Source organism: Megalobrama amblycephala, linkage group LG13, assembly GCF_018812025.1.
Source record: "Megalobrama amblycephala isolate DHTTF-2021 linkage group LG13, ASM1881202v1, whole genome shotgun sequence".
Taxonomy (NCBI): Eukaryota; Metazoa; Chordata; class Actinopteri; order Cypriniformes; family Xenocyprididae; genus Megalobrama; species Megalobrama amblycephala.
The window spans coordinates 12393115-12409047 of NC_063056.1; the positions used below are offsets into that span (position 1 = coordinate 12393115).

Here is a 15933-nt window from a genome sequence, read left to right on the forward strand (position 1 = left end):
CGTCCCATGTACTACACTTCTGCTATGAACTGTTATCCTCTAGGAGAAGGTACAGAATTCCTTGTTGTAAACTGAAAAGGTTCAAAAATTAGTTTGTGCCGGTATCTATTTGATTGTTGAATCTGGATCAGTGATGCCTTCTTATTTCTCATGTGTTCTTTTTTTTAAGATACCTGTGATGGTGTGTATGGATGCGTATGTTTACTATGTGTATGGTACTTTTAATACGTGTACCAGGTGATGTTGGAATGTTGCTTTTGAGTCAGGGACAATAAAGTATATTTCATTTCATTAAATAAAATCTACTACATAATCTGATGACAATTGTATTTCCTCATGCATTTAATGGGGTGTGCTCAATCCGGTTCTGTGGGATTTGACTTCTATTTAAAGTACAAACACGAAGGAATTCATTAATCATTTTCCAATGGTTTGAAGATCAACGTATCTACTAGTGAAAACATCTACAGGTAAAAGAAGTAAAAGAAGCATATCTTATGCAAAGTTTATGATTTTGATTAAGGTTTGCAGAATTTGTTTAATTTTTGTCTGTATTTGAATGTTTATTTAATCCATTAATTTAATCCATGCCAATTATTCATAATAATAGATTCAAAAGTCTGAGATCACTACATTGTAAAAAACTAAACTCTTCTCCTTTTTTATGTGCTTTTTTTAATTTTACTTCTAAAAGTTGAGATCTATTTTTAATTTTATAAATTGAAAATGCATTAGATAAATAAATTGGAACGCATTAAATTAAGTTTACTTTAAAATAAACATTTTTTTTTTTTAAAGTGTAGTTATATTGTATAGTAAATAGCATTTTTATATTTTGCAATTTAATATACTACATTTACCCCAAAAGACAAGGCTTAAGCCTAGTCCCAGACTAAAATGCATGTTTGAGCTGTTTTAACTGAAAACACTTGCACTTTTTTTTCTCTTTGTGGACCATGGACCACAAAACCAGTCAGAAGTCAGTCGCACGGGTACATTTGTAGATTTGTAGTAATAGCCAACAATACATAGTATGGGTCAAAATGATCGATTTTTCTTTTATGCCAAAAATCATTAGGATATTAAGTAAAGATCATGTTCCATGAAGATATTTTGCAAATTTCCTACCATAAATATATAAAAAATGTAATTTTGTGAGTGAATATATGTTGCTAAGGGCTTCATTTGGACAACTTTAAAGGCGATTTTTTTTTTCAAGGCGATTTTTTTTTTTTTATTTTTTTTTTTTGCACCCTCAGATTCCAGATTTTCAAATAGTTGTATCTCGGCCAAATATTGCCCTGACAAACCATACATCAATGGAAATCTCAGTTTCAAAAAATAGACCCTTATGACTGGTTTTGTGGTCCAGGGTCATATATATATATATATATATATATATATATATATATATATATATATATATATATATATATATATATATATATATGTGCAAGATCTTGTGCTTTAGTGGAAGGAACTAAATCTGAGAGATTAGTTACCTATAGGAAGAGTGCACAACCTATAATATTTCTTATTAATTTTATTTTATAATGTTTTTTTAATTTACTTTTTTTTTTTTTTATTGTAACCTTTCTATTCTTAAACAGTTAACTATTTGTTATTTGAACAACTTGAGTAAAACATGCTTGTTTGTAGAATAACATTTAGTGTAGACAACATTTAGTTTAATTATAAAATGTTTTATCTAAATCAGTGTTTCTCAACCCTGGTCCTGGAGGACCCCCAACACTGCACATTTTGTAAGTCTCCTCTGTCTGACACACTCATTTCAGGTAGTGGAGTTTCTTCTAATGAGCTGATGAGTTGAATCAGGTGTGTTTAATTAGGGAGAAAGACAAAACCTGCAGTGTTGGGAGTCCTTCAGGACCAGGGTTGAGAAACACTGATCTAAATTATAATCCATACATAATTAATTCAATAAATGTGTATGATATCAGATGTATCATTCTAATTCAGATTAACTGATTAAATGCATATATAATCTCTTCCACAGACATGGAGAGTAAGCTGATGTTTTTAGTGGTTTGTATGATTGGCTGTGCAGTGTCTTGCATTAAGGCAGATGGCCACCTATCACCACCAACAAATTTGACTGTAAGATTTATGCATTTCCACCATTATTTGGTTCAAAGAACTACTATTTCCTTTTAAGCAATGATGGACAAATAGGTCATTTGTATAGAATCAAGATGTAAGATGTCACGAAAGCAGTTTAGGCTGTTGATGTTGACAAAGGCATAACTAATATTTCTGATTTTTCTTATTCATAGTCCAACATCACCAACAATGAGTGTGGAAAAACCAAACTGTGTTTGGACAACCCTAAAGGATGTGATCCTTCGGGTAGCTCTCAGTGTTTCTTCACCTCAGTTACCTTAACTAACATCAGCATCACGGTTGAGCTCAGTGGAAACTCTACCGGTTACATCGCTTTAGCAGCTGGAGTGACATCTAATGTGTCTCAGGTATACAAAACACATTTTACAACAAACACACTTCTATGCCTCTGTGGACCATACCTTAAAGCAAAGAGGATAACTTGTTTTGACCAAAAGTCATAAAATTGAAAGCAGATTTGGTGCTCAAGAAACATTTATTATTATTGTCAATGTTGAAATTGAAACTGGAGTCTTCTTCCCTGTAGTGAAAGAAATTAGACATTAATGTAGAAGTTTATAGGCAAAACTGATGGCTTGATGACAATGTATACAAGTTGGATTGGCTTAATTAAATGATCCAGTCAACATGTATTACTATGATGCAGGAAGGGACATGTTCGGTACACTTAGTTTTGTTGTGGCTGTGACATATAACTAGTGGGAATGTGATAATATGTTATGGCCACAAAATTATTTTGTTGAGGTAATGACATCCTTATGTTATGCCCACGCAATGTTAATATGGCCTCTATGTTGAGGGAACAACCTTTTCCTTGTTTAATGTGTAAACAAACCTGTGACCAAAATGGGATAATCATAAAGGAACATTTTTACTAAATTAAAGGTGCTACAGAGGATCTTTTCGTCAACTGAGAAACCAAAGACTGTTAGTGAGTTTTTGAAATGAGCCCATGCGTAAGAACAACCCCCCTCCTTCACAGCTCATTTCGAGGGAACGCCTCCCAAAACTCGTGCATGAGTATTGGAACACGAGTGTTTACCACCGGCATTCGCTGTGTCGTGTTAGTGGATTCATTATGTCGGACTCACAGCAGGTAACTCATAATCTGCAGTTGTTACTCCTGTCTCCTGACAAAAACATTGCATGCGGCACCTGTAGAGTGTGGAAAGTTACTGGAGTGCGCAGCCGCGCACGTCTCGCACAAGGAACGTCATGGCAGTGATTGACAAGCCAGAGGGCCAATCCGCACACGTCTTTCACATGGAACGTAATGGCAGTGATTGACAAGCCTGAGGGCCAATCGTTTACGTGATGATCGCGTAAACGATTGGCTGATGTTTTTAAGGCCCTACCTCGTGCACAGATAATGTATATTAACATTATTCCTTTCAGTGCACCTAATAAATAGTCTTTTATCAGTTAGTAAAGACAGTTTCAAGTAATAATGCAAAAATGTATAAAACAAAACATCCTCTTTAGCACCTTTAACTTTTTATTTATAATTAAGAAATTATGGCATGAAGACAGTGCAGAATGATAACATGGCTATATTATATAATATTAATTTATATGTAAATGCCCGACAATCATGCCAGTAAAGCTTTGATTCTCTATTTCTGTATTACCATAGCTGGCAATAAATTAAATAACTTCACTTTAAAATAATTTATTATATTAGGCCATTTCATTTAATTTCATTATTTCTTCATTTCGGCTAGTTATTAAAAGGCTATATTACTAAGTATAATAATATACATGTAACATGCTTTGTTGAAGAATGATAATAACAAGTATACAAAAATTCAAATATTCATTTCTGATAATTCCATATTGCTATGATCACATAGATTTGTTCACACATTAAACTTTGTTTACCCAACAAAAAAATTGTGGCCACGACAAAACTAAGTGAACCGAACCTGTGCCTTCCTGGTCACCATAATGCTCACTTATCTTCTCTATAAATCATGACTCGACATATTATGCATACTAGTTAGTACATACCTGAAATGACTGTTGTGTTTTCTTTTCTGCAGCCTGAAAGAAAAGAGCTAAATAGTTTATGAAAAGACCCATGAGAGTTTATACAAAAACTTAATACAATAGAAAGTATTATGCTTCCATGAGTTGGGAATGAGACTCCTATTCACTTAAATAAGGCTAGCAACAATCTATTCTATTTAGCCGCAGCAGTTTGCCCAGCAATGAAGCTCAGAAAAACATGATCCTGTGAAAAATGTTGTGCTGTTTATTATTATTATTATTATTATTATTATTATTATTATTATTATTATTATTATTATTATTATATTATTATTGATGCTCAATTATTAATGGTTCTTAACAAGAATGTTGAAAAAAAATGTTTTACTGCCTTTGTGGAAACTGTAATCCATTTTTCAGTAATTTTAATCAAAAGTATCTACAGTTTATCAACAGTAAAAACATTTAAGACAATAATTAATAATAATTGAGCAATAAATTAGCATATTAAATATTTCTGAAGCATAATGTGACTAAAGATTGAAGTAATGGCTGCTGAAAATTCAACTTTGCCATCACAGGAATAAATTACATTTTAAAATATATTAAAACAGAAAACAGTTATTTTATATTTTAATTATATTTTACAATATTACTGTCTCTACCCTATTTTGGTGAGCATAAGAGACTTCCTTCAAATACATAAAAAAAAAAAAAAAAAGTAAATACATATTTCAAACTTTTGACCAATACTATACCAATACAATACTATTTGCACAAAATACTGGAATGAACTACTCACACATTGCTCGAAATAAAGTCCATTATGGGCTTGATTAAACTCAAATTAAACACACAGTGACAGATACACAAACAGTGTCTATAAAGTAAATCTGACTGAATTCAGAGGTTTATGTCAGGGTTAGGGTCTGTTTTGGTTGCATGCCTATAGACTAAACACGCAATATGCACCGGTTCTAGACATTTGGAGGCCCTAGGCAAAATTTATGTTGGAGGCCCCTCACAACACCTCTTTAATATTTTTATATTGTAATAATTTCACAGTTATTTTCCAAATTAATGTTAAAACAACTTAAAGCAACTTAAAAAACATTGAACAATTGCAAACAGCAATAATAAAACAAAAATGAAATCTATTAATTTGTGATCTTACATCGTGCAACAAAACTGCATGTGCTGCAATAGGATTCTAATTTGATATACTGTGTCTCAACTGTACCCCGCTGACCACCTCGAACATTTCTCTAGATTTTACGATGACCTTGTATGACACAAAGTCATGCAATATGTCAGTTTTTAGAGCACAGATTAAGGTTTACGAAAATGTAAGTTAACTTTAACAGTCATGTAAGGATGAGAAGCTATTCAATGTGGAAGCGACGTGGTGAAGTGAAAAAATTACCTTAGAAAAAAAAAATTCGCTGATATCTTCAGACTGGAGAAGCACATACTTCAAATTTCCCACGATCGAAGAGGGTGCTAATACGCATGTGCTAAGCAAATTTTACAGATCAGACTTGTTGCGTACACAAGTTATTTAAGGTGTTTCAACTGTACCCCTGAGCCAACTGTACCTGGTCTACCCTACGTAATTAAAGCTGCGACAATTGAGTGCATGAAGTGAACATTCCACACTTCGTTTTTTTCGTTAATTTAGTGCATCATCCAGGTATTTAAAGCTTACTTTTTCTTTTTGGAATTTTCAGTGTGAACGCACTACTCGCACTATTTATACTTAAAAACGTCATAGAATAGTGCATAAGTACGCGAATTGGGACGCACCTCTAGTTTCCTAGTTGTTTGCATAGCAACCTATTCTGTCCACCTGCCCCTTTGATAACTCATTTATTTACTCCTTGTTTAGTTTATTTCCTTGTTTGTAATAGTATGTCTGTTTTCAGTGTTGTTTTGTTCCTGCTTGTTGATAAATCTTGTGAGTGTTTATTTTGAATAATTATTTATTAAAGTTTTACTGCTGCTATTAGATCTTTCCTCATAGATATAAGCAAAGCCCCTTTTTAAGTGTTATACTATAGTCTTTGATATAAGATCATAATTCAGTCACTTCTTTAGACCTATTCAGACAGGACTAGTTTGCCCTGAGGTGGTTGGGAAAATTGGTGAGAACCAAAACATGTTTGTTTGTTTTTTCCAACCCAGTTATAAAACACAACCTCAATAAAATTATGTTGCAATTCTTTTTTTTTTTTTAGTATCATATGCAGAAGTGTTCTCCTGATCCATTTTCTCCTTCTCATAATAATCCCCCCCCCCTTTTTTTTTTTTTTTTTTTTTTTTTTTTTTTTGCAGGATCACAATATCATCTTTGTCTGTGGCAATAATGGCAGTTTTTTCTTCCGAACTACAACGCTCGTCAATAATACACTGCAGATCACAAATATAGTAAGGATGATATCTGAGAGCATATTGTTTGACCACTTCTAGAGACCAATGGCCTTTCAATATTTTGATATATGAATCAATATCCTTTTTTTTTCAGCCTAATGTAATCAATATCCAGGGTTCCATACAGTCAAGCTTGATTCAGTGTGTTTTCAGCATCCCCATTGATGAAAAAATCACATCCTTCCTAAGCTATGTCAACGGCTCAAATTTCAACACCAGCAACATTGCTAACTCCCACATTCCCGTATTCCTTGACATTTGGAAAGGTTCAGCAAATGGTGAGTTTGATCATTTTTCACACAGTACAGGTTGTTATGGGATATGTATGTAATGCTGAAAGAAATATATTTCATAAAAAGATCTGTAATACAAATACAGTGGGGTCCAAATGTCTAAAGACATTTCAAAATCTGGCATTAAAATAATTTTCAATAATCAAGATAAAGAAATATTATTTGGTCCTTTCAAGTCCAGAAGCTGCCTCGCTAGCAAGTTAGGCCATATATGAACGCAAATGTAAAAAATCTGGGTGTTACATTTGATTCAGATCTCTGCCTTGATTATCCGTTTTGCCATTAAAAATACCTTCTACCAGTTGAGAACCATTCCTAAACTTAAATAATTTCTGACTTTTCATGATTTGAAAAAGGTTATCCATGCTTATATTTCATCAGAACCAGGCTCTTCCTCAGTCCTCATTAACACACTTACAGATTGACGTTCAGTTGACGGGTCTTAAAAATGTAATCATATTGTTTCAGTTCTGGGGTCGTTTCATTGGCTCCCTGTCCATTTTAGAATTCATTTTAAGCTTCTACTAATTGTTTATTAAAGCCTTTAATGGGTTTTTATGTCCTTTGTGCAGCACTTTGGCCAATGTAAGCTGTGATTAAATGTGCTTTAGAAATAACATTTACTCATTTGTAAAGCAATCAATTAAAAATTTATCAAATATTGTAGATTTTGCACTATTTCTAGGTCACTAATCAAATAAGCAAATTTGTAAAATGAACATGTAAACTGTAGGTTTTGCTTAAAGGCACAATATGTAAGATTTTTGCATTAAAATCCAAAAACTACTAGCACAGTGTTATACATTTTTCTTCAGTTGTGTACTTACATTATCCCAGATGTTTCCAACAATTTTTAAATCCAGAGAAATTTGCAGTTTTAACTAGTGTAACGTTTCATGTCATTAACCTTGATTTCTGATCCTATTAAAAACATGGAAACACCAAAGATGCTTTAATATATTATGCGTTTTATTAGACAGGTGAGCAACTGTTTGGATATCTTTATCGACAGAAAACTAACCATTGTTATATATCTCAAAACAGTTATTCTTATTGTTTTGAATCTCTTGTTTTCTTTACTGCGAGTAACATGATTGTGCCATGCCTCAGACACAGTGCTATTTTGTCAAGTGTCTAACAGCATAATTAGAAAGAGCTTTATTTGTAGTAACAGTAATACAGCATTTTCTCCAGTATATATATTAAACTAATTGCATGCCAAGCAACACAAGTACATGCAACTTTTATTAATATATTATAATATCGACTGATAATCTTACTGCAGTGTGCAACAAGTGTCTCATACCAGCCACCGAGTGAATACACAGACTAGCGTTATAACTTTCAATACACTCAAATGTATTTTTAGTATGATTGTTTTGACCAAGTAAAACAGCACTGTGTTACCCCACAGTTTTAATTCTTCAGATAAAGTAACCTGTATGATTCAGCACTTGCGACTGTTTCATTAGAATGAAAAAAAAGTGAATTTATGTGATAAAACATACACTATATTGCCAAAAGTATTGGGGCACCCCTCCAAATCATTGAATTCAGTTGTTCCAATCACTTCCATGGCCACAGGTGTATAAAATCAAGCACCTAGGCATGCAGACTGCTTCTACAAACATTTGTGAGAGAATGGGTCACTCTCAGGAGCTCAGTGAATTAAAGCATGGTACTGTGATAGGTTGCCACCTGTGCAATAAGTTGATTCCTGAACTTTCCTCACTACTAAATATTCCACGGTCAATTGTTAGTGGTATCGTAACAAAGTAGAATCAATTGGGAACAACAGCAACTCAGCCATGAAGCAGTAGGCCACGTAAAATCACAGAGCGGGGTCAGCGCATGCTGAGGCGCACAGTGCGCAGAAGTCGCCAACTTTCTGCAGAGTAGAAAGAAATAATTATAATTTAAAAAAAAAACTTTCTGCAGAGTCAATAGCTACATACCTCCAAACTTCGTGTGGCCTTCAGATTAGCTCAACAGTGCGTAGAGAGCTTCATGGAATGGGTTTCCATGGCCGAGCAGCTGCATCCAAGCCTTATATCACCAAGTGCAATGCAAAGCGTCGGATGCAGTGGTGTAAAGCACACCTTCACTGGACTCTAGAGCAGTGCAGACGTGTTCTCTGGAGTGACGAATTACGCTTCTCTGTCTGGCAATCCGATGGATGAGTCTGGGTTTGGCGGTTGCCAGGAGAGCGGTTCTTGCCTGACTGAATTGTATCAAGTGTAAATTGTGGTGGAGGGAGGATTATGGTGTGGGGTTGTTTTTCAGGGGGTTGGGCCCTTAGTTCCAGTGAAAGGAACTCTTAATGCTTCAGCATACCAAGACATTTTGGACAATTTCATGCTCCCAACTTTGTGGGAACAGTTTGGGGATGGCCCCTTCCTGTTCCAACATGACTACGCACCAGTGCACAAATCAAGGTCCATAAAGATGAGTGAGTTTGGTGTGGAGGAACTTGACTGGTCCTGACCTCAACCCCATAGAACACCTTTGGGATGAATTAGAGCAGAGACTGCGAGCCAGGCCTTCTCGCCAACATCAGTGCCTGACCTCACAAATGCGCTTATAGAAGAATGGTCAAAAATTCCCATAAACACACTCCTAAACCTTGTGGAAAGCATTCCCAGAAGAGTTGAGGCTGTTATAGCTGCAAAAGGTGGGCCAACTCCATATTAAACCCTACGGATTAAGAATGGGTTGTCATTAAAGTTCATGTGCACGTAAAAGGCAGGTGTCCCAAAACTTTTGGCAATATAGTGTAACTGTAAGAAAGGTCAAGTTCATGGAAAAAGGAGGCGGATGTTAAATGTAATTGCATAAATGACCAGTAATTTCTTATTACTAAATTCAGAAGAAACAGAGATTCTAATTTTTGGACCAAAAACCTCTTCACGTAATAACCTAGAATACTGTCTAACACTTGATGGCTGCTCTGTTAAGTCTTTGTCGTCAGTTAGGAACCTGGGTGTGCTCTTTGATACCAATCTTTCATTTGAAAGCCATGTTTCTAGCATCTGAAAAACCACGTTCTTTCATCTTAAAAATATATCTACAGTTAGTTCATGCGTTCATGACCTCAAGGCTAGATTACTGTAACGCTCTACTGGGTGGTTGTTCCGCTCACCTGTTAAACAAACTACAGCTCGTACAAAATGCAGCAGCTAGAGTTCTAAGAATCAGGAAGTATGACCATATTAGCCCAGTTCTGTCAACACTGCATTGGCTCCCTATTAAACATTATACAGATTTTAAAATCTTGCTACTTACTTACAAAGCACTAAATGGTTTAGCTCCCCAGTACCTGATTGAGCTCTTAACCCTCTACAGCACAGCGTTGCCCTCAGGCAATGGAAAGTTTTCTTAACTTTTATGTTTAGTACATTTTTCTTTAAATGATTACAACCAATTAGAAAGGTTGAGAAAGTACCAAAGAACAGTCCAGTAAGGTGTGGGAGTTATTTTCAAGCACCATTTAAAGGTGGGACATCCTGTTCTGACACAGGGGCACAGGAGCACATGGTGTGAGAAGAAGGCAAAATTATTTGCTTTAGTAACGTTATTTAAAATGTCATGAACTGTACATAAAAAAATGTGTGTGTATGAAGGTGTAGAGAATCCTTTTGTCAGGTTTTATGAAGTTTCTTTTATTCTGCATGTTCAGAAATTCAGTTTTTCTTTTTGTTGCCTCAGCGCAACGTTGTGCGATAAGGGGTACTTTTCGAGGATGTTTTGGACAGTACCTCACACTGGCAAATAATGTGTTACAAGAAGGGAAGATGCAGGGATCCTGGGTGTGCAGGAACACCCAAAGTGATGTGCAAAAATTGTAACATACACCACTATTTCACAGAAGAGAAGAACTGCTTTTTGAAGTTTTGTATGGAGTGAAATCTTATTACATGAAGTACATTATATGGCATGACACACTACATGATACAGAGCTATGCATGTATCAAATTCAATATATCAATGTCTTTTAAGTGTTTTTCCCTTTTTACTTAATGATTTCTTGACATTTTTTAAAAATGTCATTTTGATGATAATTTTCTCTATGATTCTGTACCATTGTTGCACAACTTTGCCCTGAGGAAACGGAAAAATATTTTGGGGTGGGGTGGGGGGAGTTGCAAACATTTTTTTTATAAATAAAATTTTCCCAAATGAACCAAAAAATTATGTGGAATATATATATATATATATATATATATATATATATATATTTTTTTTTTTTCATGTGCCATCAACATGTGTGCAGTAGAGGGTTAATGCATTATAGTCCTTCACAAAATATGTTGATCCAGGAACGTGTCTTACTTAGCAAAATCACGGTGACCGCGTTCTAGAATTCAGGCCAGTTGATATTACCTAGAATATCAAAATCAACTGCAGGCTGTAGATCCTTTTCATATTTAGCACCTAAACTTTGGAACAGTCTTCCTATCACTGTTCTGGAAGCAGACACACTCTGTCAGTTTAAATCTTGATTAAAAACACATCTGTTTAAACTTGCATACACATAACACATTATCTACTTCTATAATTCAAATCATGTAAATTGTTAGGCTGCATAGATTAGGTCAGCCAGAACCGGGAACACTTCCCATAACACCTGATGTACTCGCTACATCATAAGAAGAATGACATCTACGCTAATATTAGCCTCTCTCTGTTTATCCTGAGGTTTGCCGCAGCCTGCCAGATCCAGGCTGTATCCAGATGAGATGAAGTACCTGCATCTAGAAATGACGATAACGCAGCCCTGACATTTCAACTTAACTATCCCCTGGGAAGGCCTCCTTCCCTTTCATTTCCCTATGTATAGATAAATCATTATCAAAATTATTCCAGTTCGCATAGATCTGCGGACACGGTTTTCAGTAGGAAATTCATAATTTTTACAATGGAAGTGATTCAATCAAAAACCACCTTTAGCTCGATAATTATTTTCCTATTGTCACTGAGAAGCTGCTTTGAAACAAAATGTATTGTGAAAAGCGCTATATAAATGAAGATGACTTGACTTGATAAACAACAAAGCGAAAGGAGCGGCAGCGGCCAACTGCAGCATATAAGTGTAATAAAAACAGCAACGTAAAATGTTTTCAGCCTCGCCTCTTTAATATGATAGCTTACCCATGAACATAATTATAATAATAATTAATAATAATAATTCCTTACATTTATATAGCGCTTTTCTGGGCACTCAAAGCGCTTTACATATTGAAGAGGGAATCTCCTCAACCACCACCAATGTGCAGCATCCACCTGGATGATGCGATGGCAGCCATATTGCGCCAGAACGCCCACCACACACCAGCTTATTGGTGGAGAGGAGACAGAGTGATGAAGCCAATCAGTGTATGGGGATGATTAGGAGGCCATGGTGGACAGAGGCCAATGGACAAGTTTGGCCAGGATGTCGGGGTTACACCCCTACTCTTTTCGAAGGACATCCTGGGATTTTTAATGACCACAGAGAGTCAGGACCTCGGTTTAACGTCTCATCCGAAGGACAGTGCTTTTTGACAGTATAGTGTCCCCATCACTATACTGGGGCATTAGAACCCACACAGACCACAGGGTGAGCACCCCCTGCTGGCCTCACTAACACCACTTCCAGCAATAACCTAGTTTTCCCAGGAGGTCTCCCACCCAGGTACTAACCAGGCTCAGCCCTGCTTAGCTTCAGTGGGCAACCAGTCTTGGGCTACAGGGTGATATGGCTGCTGGATGATTTCTGCCTGATCGGCTTGCTGTGGAGCTAAAGACGACAACTCCCATGATTCCACGCTCATTGCACGGTGTCATTAAGCTACGGAAATTACATATTGTGCCTTTAAGGAGTCATTGTCAGTTTAAGGGCTGCTGTCATTAAAGCAAAAAGTGGATATACCAAAGACTAACTCATTATGAAATATGTACATTTTTCTATTCAATATTTCACTCAAATTGTTTATGTATGATATAAATTGTAGTGAGAAAAGTGTATAATAAATATAAAAAATGCAAAATAGTAGTGGCCTTAGACATTTGGTCCCAATTGTACATGCATAATCCCTGATCTGATTATATACTGACATTTATGAATTTGTTTTAAAGGAGCTGAGCTGGGAACACCAACAAGTGTACTTGAGTCGCCTGTTCTGGTTAATCTAGCTAATGTGAACTTTACTAATGTTGTAAGCACCACAGCTAGCACTCCTGCTAGCACCACAGCTAGAACCATAACTAACACCACAGCTTATTCAAATGCCAGCATCACACTCACCAGTCTATTGAGTCATGGTAAATACTTTTCTCAAAAGTTCTCCAGTGATGTGTTACATCATAATTTATTCAACAATAAAATAAATGCTGTTCTTTTGAACTTTCTGCTCATCAAAGAAATTTGAAAAATGGATCTCAGTTTCCACAAAGGCAGCAAAAACTTTTTTTTCAACATTCTTGATGAGAACCATTATTAAAGGGTTAGTTCACCCAAAAATGAAAATTCTGCCATTTATTACTCACCCTCATGCCGTTCCACACCTGTAAGACCTTCGTTAATATTCGGAACGCAAATTAGGATATTTTTGTTGAAATCCAATGGCTCAGTGAGGCCTCCATAGCGAGCAATGACATTTCCTCTCTCAATATCCATAAAGGTACTAAAAACATATTTAAATCAGTTCATGTGAGTACAGTGATTCAACATTAATATTATAAAGTGACGAGAATATTTTTGGTGCGCCAAAAAAAAAAAAGACTTATATAGTGATGGCCGATTTCAAAACACTGCTTCAGGAAGCTTCGGAGCATTATGAATCAGCGTGTTGAATCAGCGGTTCGGAGCGCCAAAGTCATGTGATTTCAGCAGTTTGGCAGTTTGACATGCGATCCGAATCATGACTCGACATAGAAGATTCATAACGCTCCGAAGCTTCCTGAAGCAGTGTTTTGAAATCGGCCATCACTAAATAAGTCGTTATTTTGTTTTTTTGGCACTCCAAAAATATTCTCGTCACTTTATAATATTAATATTGAACCACTGTACTCACATGAACTGATTTAAATATGTTTTTAGTATATTTATGGATCTTGAGAGAGGAAATGTCATCGCTGGCTATGGAGGCCTCACTGAGCCATCGGATTTCAACAAAAATATCTTAATTTGTGTTCAGAAGATTAACAAAGGTCTTATGGGTCTTATTTTTCGCTGTTGTCCTTGCTTGCTTACCTAGTCTGATGATTCAGCTGTGCACATCCAGACTTCCTGCCCTTGTCTAATGCTTGAACATGAGCTGGCATATGCAAATATTGGGGGCGTACATATTAATGATCCTGACTGTTACGTAACAGTCGGTGTTATGTTGAGATTCGCCTGTTTGTCGGAGGTCTTTTAAACAAATGAGATTTATATAAGAAGGAGGAAACAATGGTGTTTGAGACTCACTGTATGTCTTTTCCATGTACTGAACGCTTGTTATTTAACTATGCCAAGATAAATTCAGTTTTTAATTCTAGGGCACCTTTACAGCAAAAAGTGGACATACCAAAGACTAGCACATTATGAAATATGTACATTTTTCTATTCAACACTTCACTCAAATTGTTTATGTATGATATAAATTGTAGTGGGGAAAGTGTATAATAAATATAAAAAATGCAAAATAGTAGCATTTTTACTAGTGGCCTTAGACTTTTGGTCCCAATTGTACATGCATAATCCCTGATCTGATTATAGACTGTCATTTTGCAATTTGTTTTAAAGGAGCTGAGCTGGGAACAGCAACAAGTGTACTTGGGTCATCTGTTCCGGTTAATCTAACTAATGTGAATTCTACTAATGTTGTAAGCACCACAGCTAGCACTCCTACTAGCACCACAACTACAACCACAACTAAGACCACAGCTCATTCAAATGCCAGCATCACACTCACCAGCCTATTGAGTCACGGTAAACACTTTTCTCAAAAGTTATCCAGTGATGTGTTACATCATAATTTATTCAATAATAACAGTTATGTTATATACAGTTCAAATAACTCTCTCTTTTCTTGTTATGACTTACAGCTGCAGTTTGCTTTCTCACTATCTTCTTGCATCTGATCTGATGAGACCCGAGAGAGACCTGAGGACTGATCATGCTTTAGAGTTGTATATGAATATGTAACCTTGGCATGTTTGCAAAAATAGTCTTATTTCTATTGGCTTCTTTCCTTATCTGATTCTTGATTATTCACAAATACAGTCAAACCAAAATTTATTCAGACACCTTGAACATTTCATTCATTAATACACATAGTTTTAAAAAAAGGTAATAAAATATTACAAGATCTCAGAGTTAAACTGTGTCAAAAAAAAAAAAAATAATCTTAATTATGTCAGATAACACTTAAGCAAAACATGGTCAGGTCAAAGTGTCTGAATATTTTTTATTTTTTTTTCCAAATTTTTATCAATTTTATTGGTAGTCCACTGTATGAAGAATTTTTGGGTATAATATGTCACAGTTTACTTTATTTTGCTATCCTCACTTACATAAATGAACTATAGTGTCCTGCACCCACTATAAAAATATATCAAAAATACCAAAAATGTCTGGTTAAAGATTTTTTTGGTTTGCCTGTATATAAGAAACCTAAGTGTAATTGACATATACATGGTGTTAGGTATCTTAGACACATAATAATCCTACTTTTTTGTTGTGGTGTTTTAATGATTTCCTAACATTATTTACTGATAGTGGAATTGATCATGAAAATTTAAACTTGTATTTTGAAAATGATTTGAAGTTATATTAAAAATTATTCGTTAAAATAACACATACATAATACATATTATAAATACAATTAAAGTACAATGTTATTAAACTAAAAACATTTTGTTGGTCAATGTTTACTTGCTATAATTACTACTTACTACAGCTTTGTATGTATATTGTGATATCTTTTTAAAATATGCATCATATTTTCTGTCGTATAATGTAAAGTTAGTTCCACTACAGTGGTTCAGGCTGCAGGATTGATGAATGACTAAAGAATCTTTATCAGCATGATGGTGTAAAATTGTGCCTTTCTGCTCTATTACC

The 15933-nt window shown here is 35.2% G+C and overlaps 1 protein-coding gene across 2 annotated transcripts; it reads left to right on the plus strand.

Annotated features, from left to right (window-relative positions):
• The first annotated feature begins 367 nt into the window (after positions 1 to 367).
• Positions 368 to 15159, plus strand: LOC125244222 (transcription initiation factor TFIID subunit 12-like). Of its 2 annotated transcripts, XM_048154269.1 has the most exons (8): positions 368 to 470; positions 2018 to 2118; positions 2295 to 2489; positions 6460 to 6552; positions 6650 to 6833; positions 12963 to 13148; positions 14614 to 14799; positions 14916 to 15159. In XM_048154269.1, exons 2-8 carry the CDS (start codon positions 2020 to 2022, stop codon positions 14954 to 14956), a joined length of 984 nt encoding a protein of 327 aa, XP_048010226.1. In that variant the 5' UTR covers positions 368 to 470; positions 2018 to 2019; the 3' UTR covers positions 14957 to 15159. The 2 variants fall into 2 exon arrangements, with proteins under 2 accessions (XP_048010226.1, XP_048010227.1); XM_048154270.1 differs by lacking the exon at positions 12963 to 13148.
• The last annotated feature ends 774 nt before the right edge of the window (positions 15160 to 15933 follow it).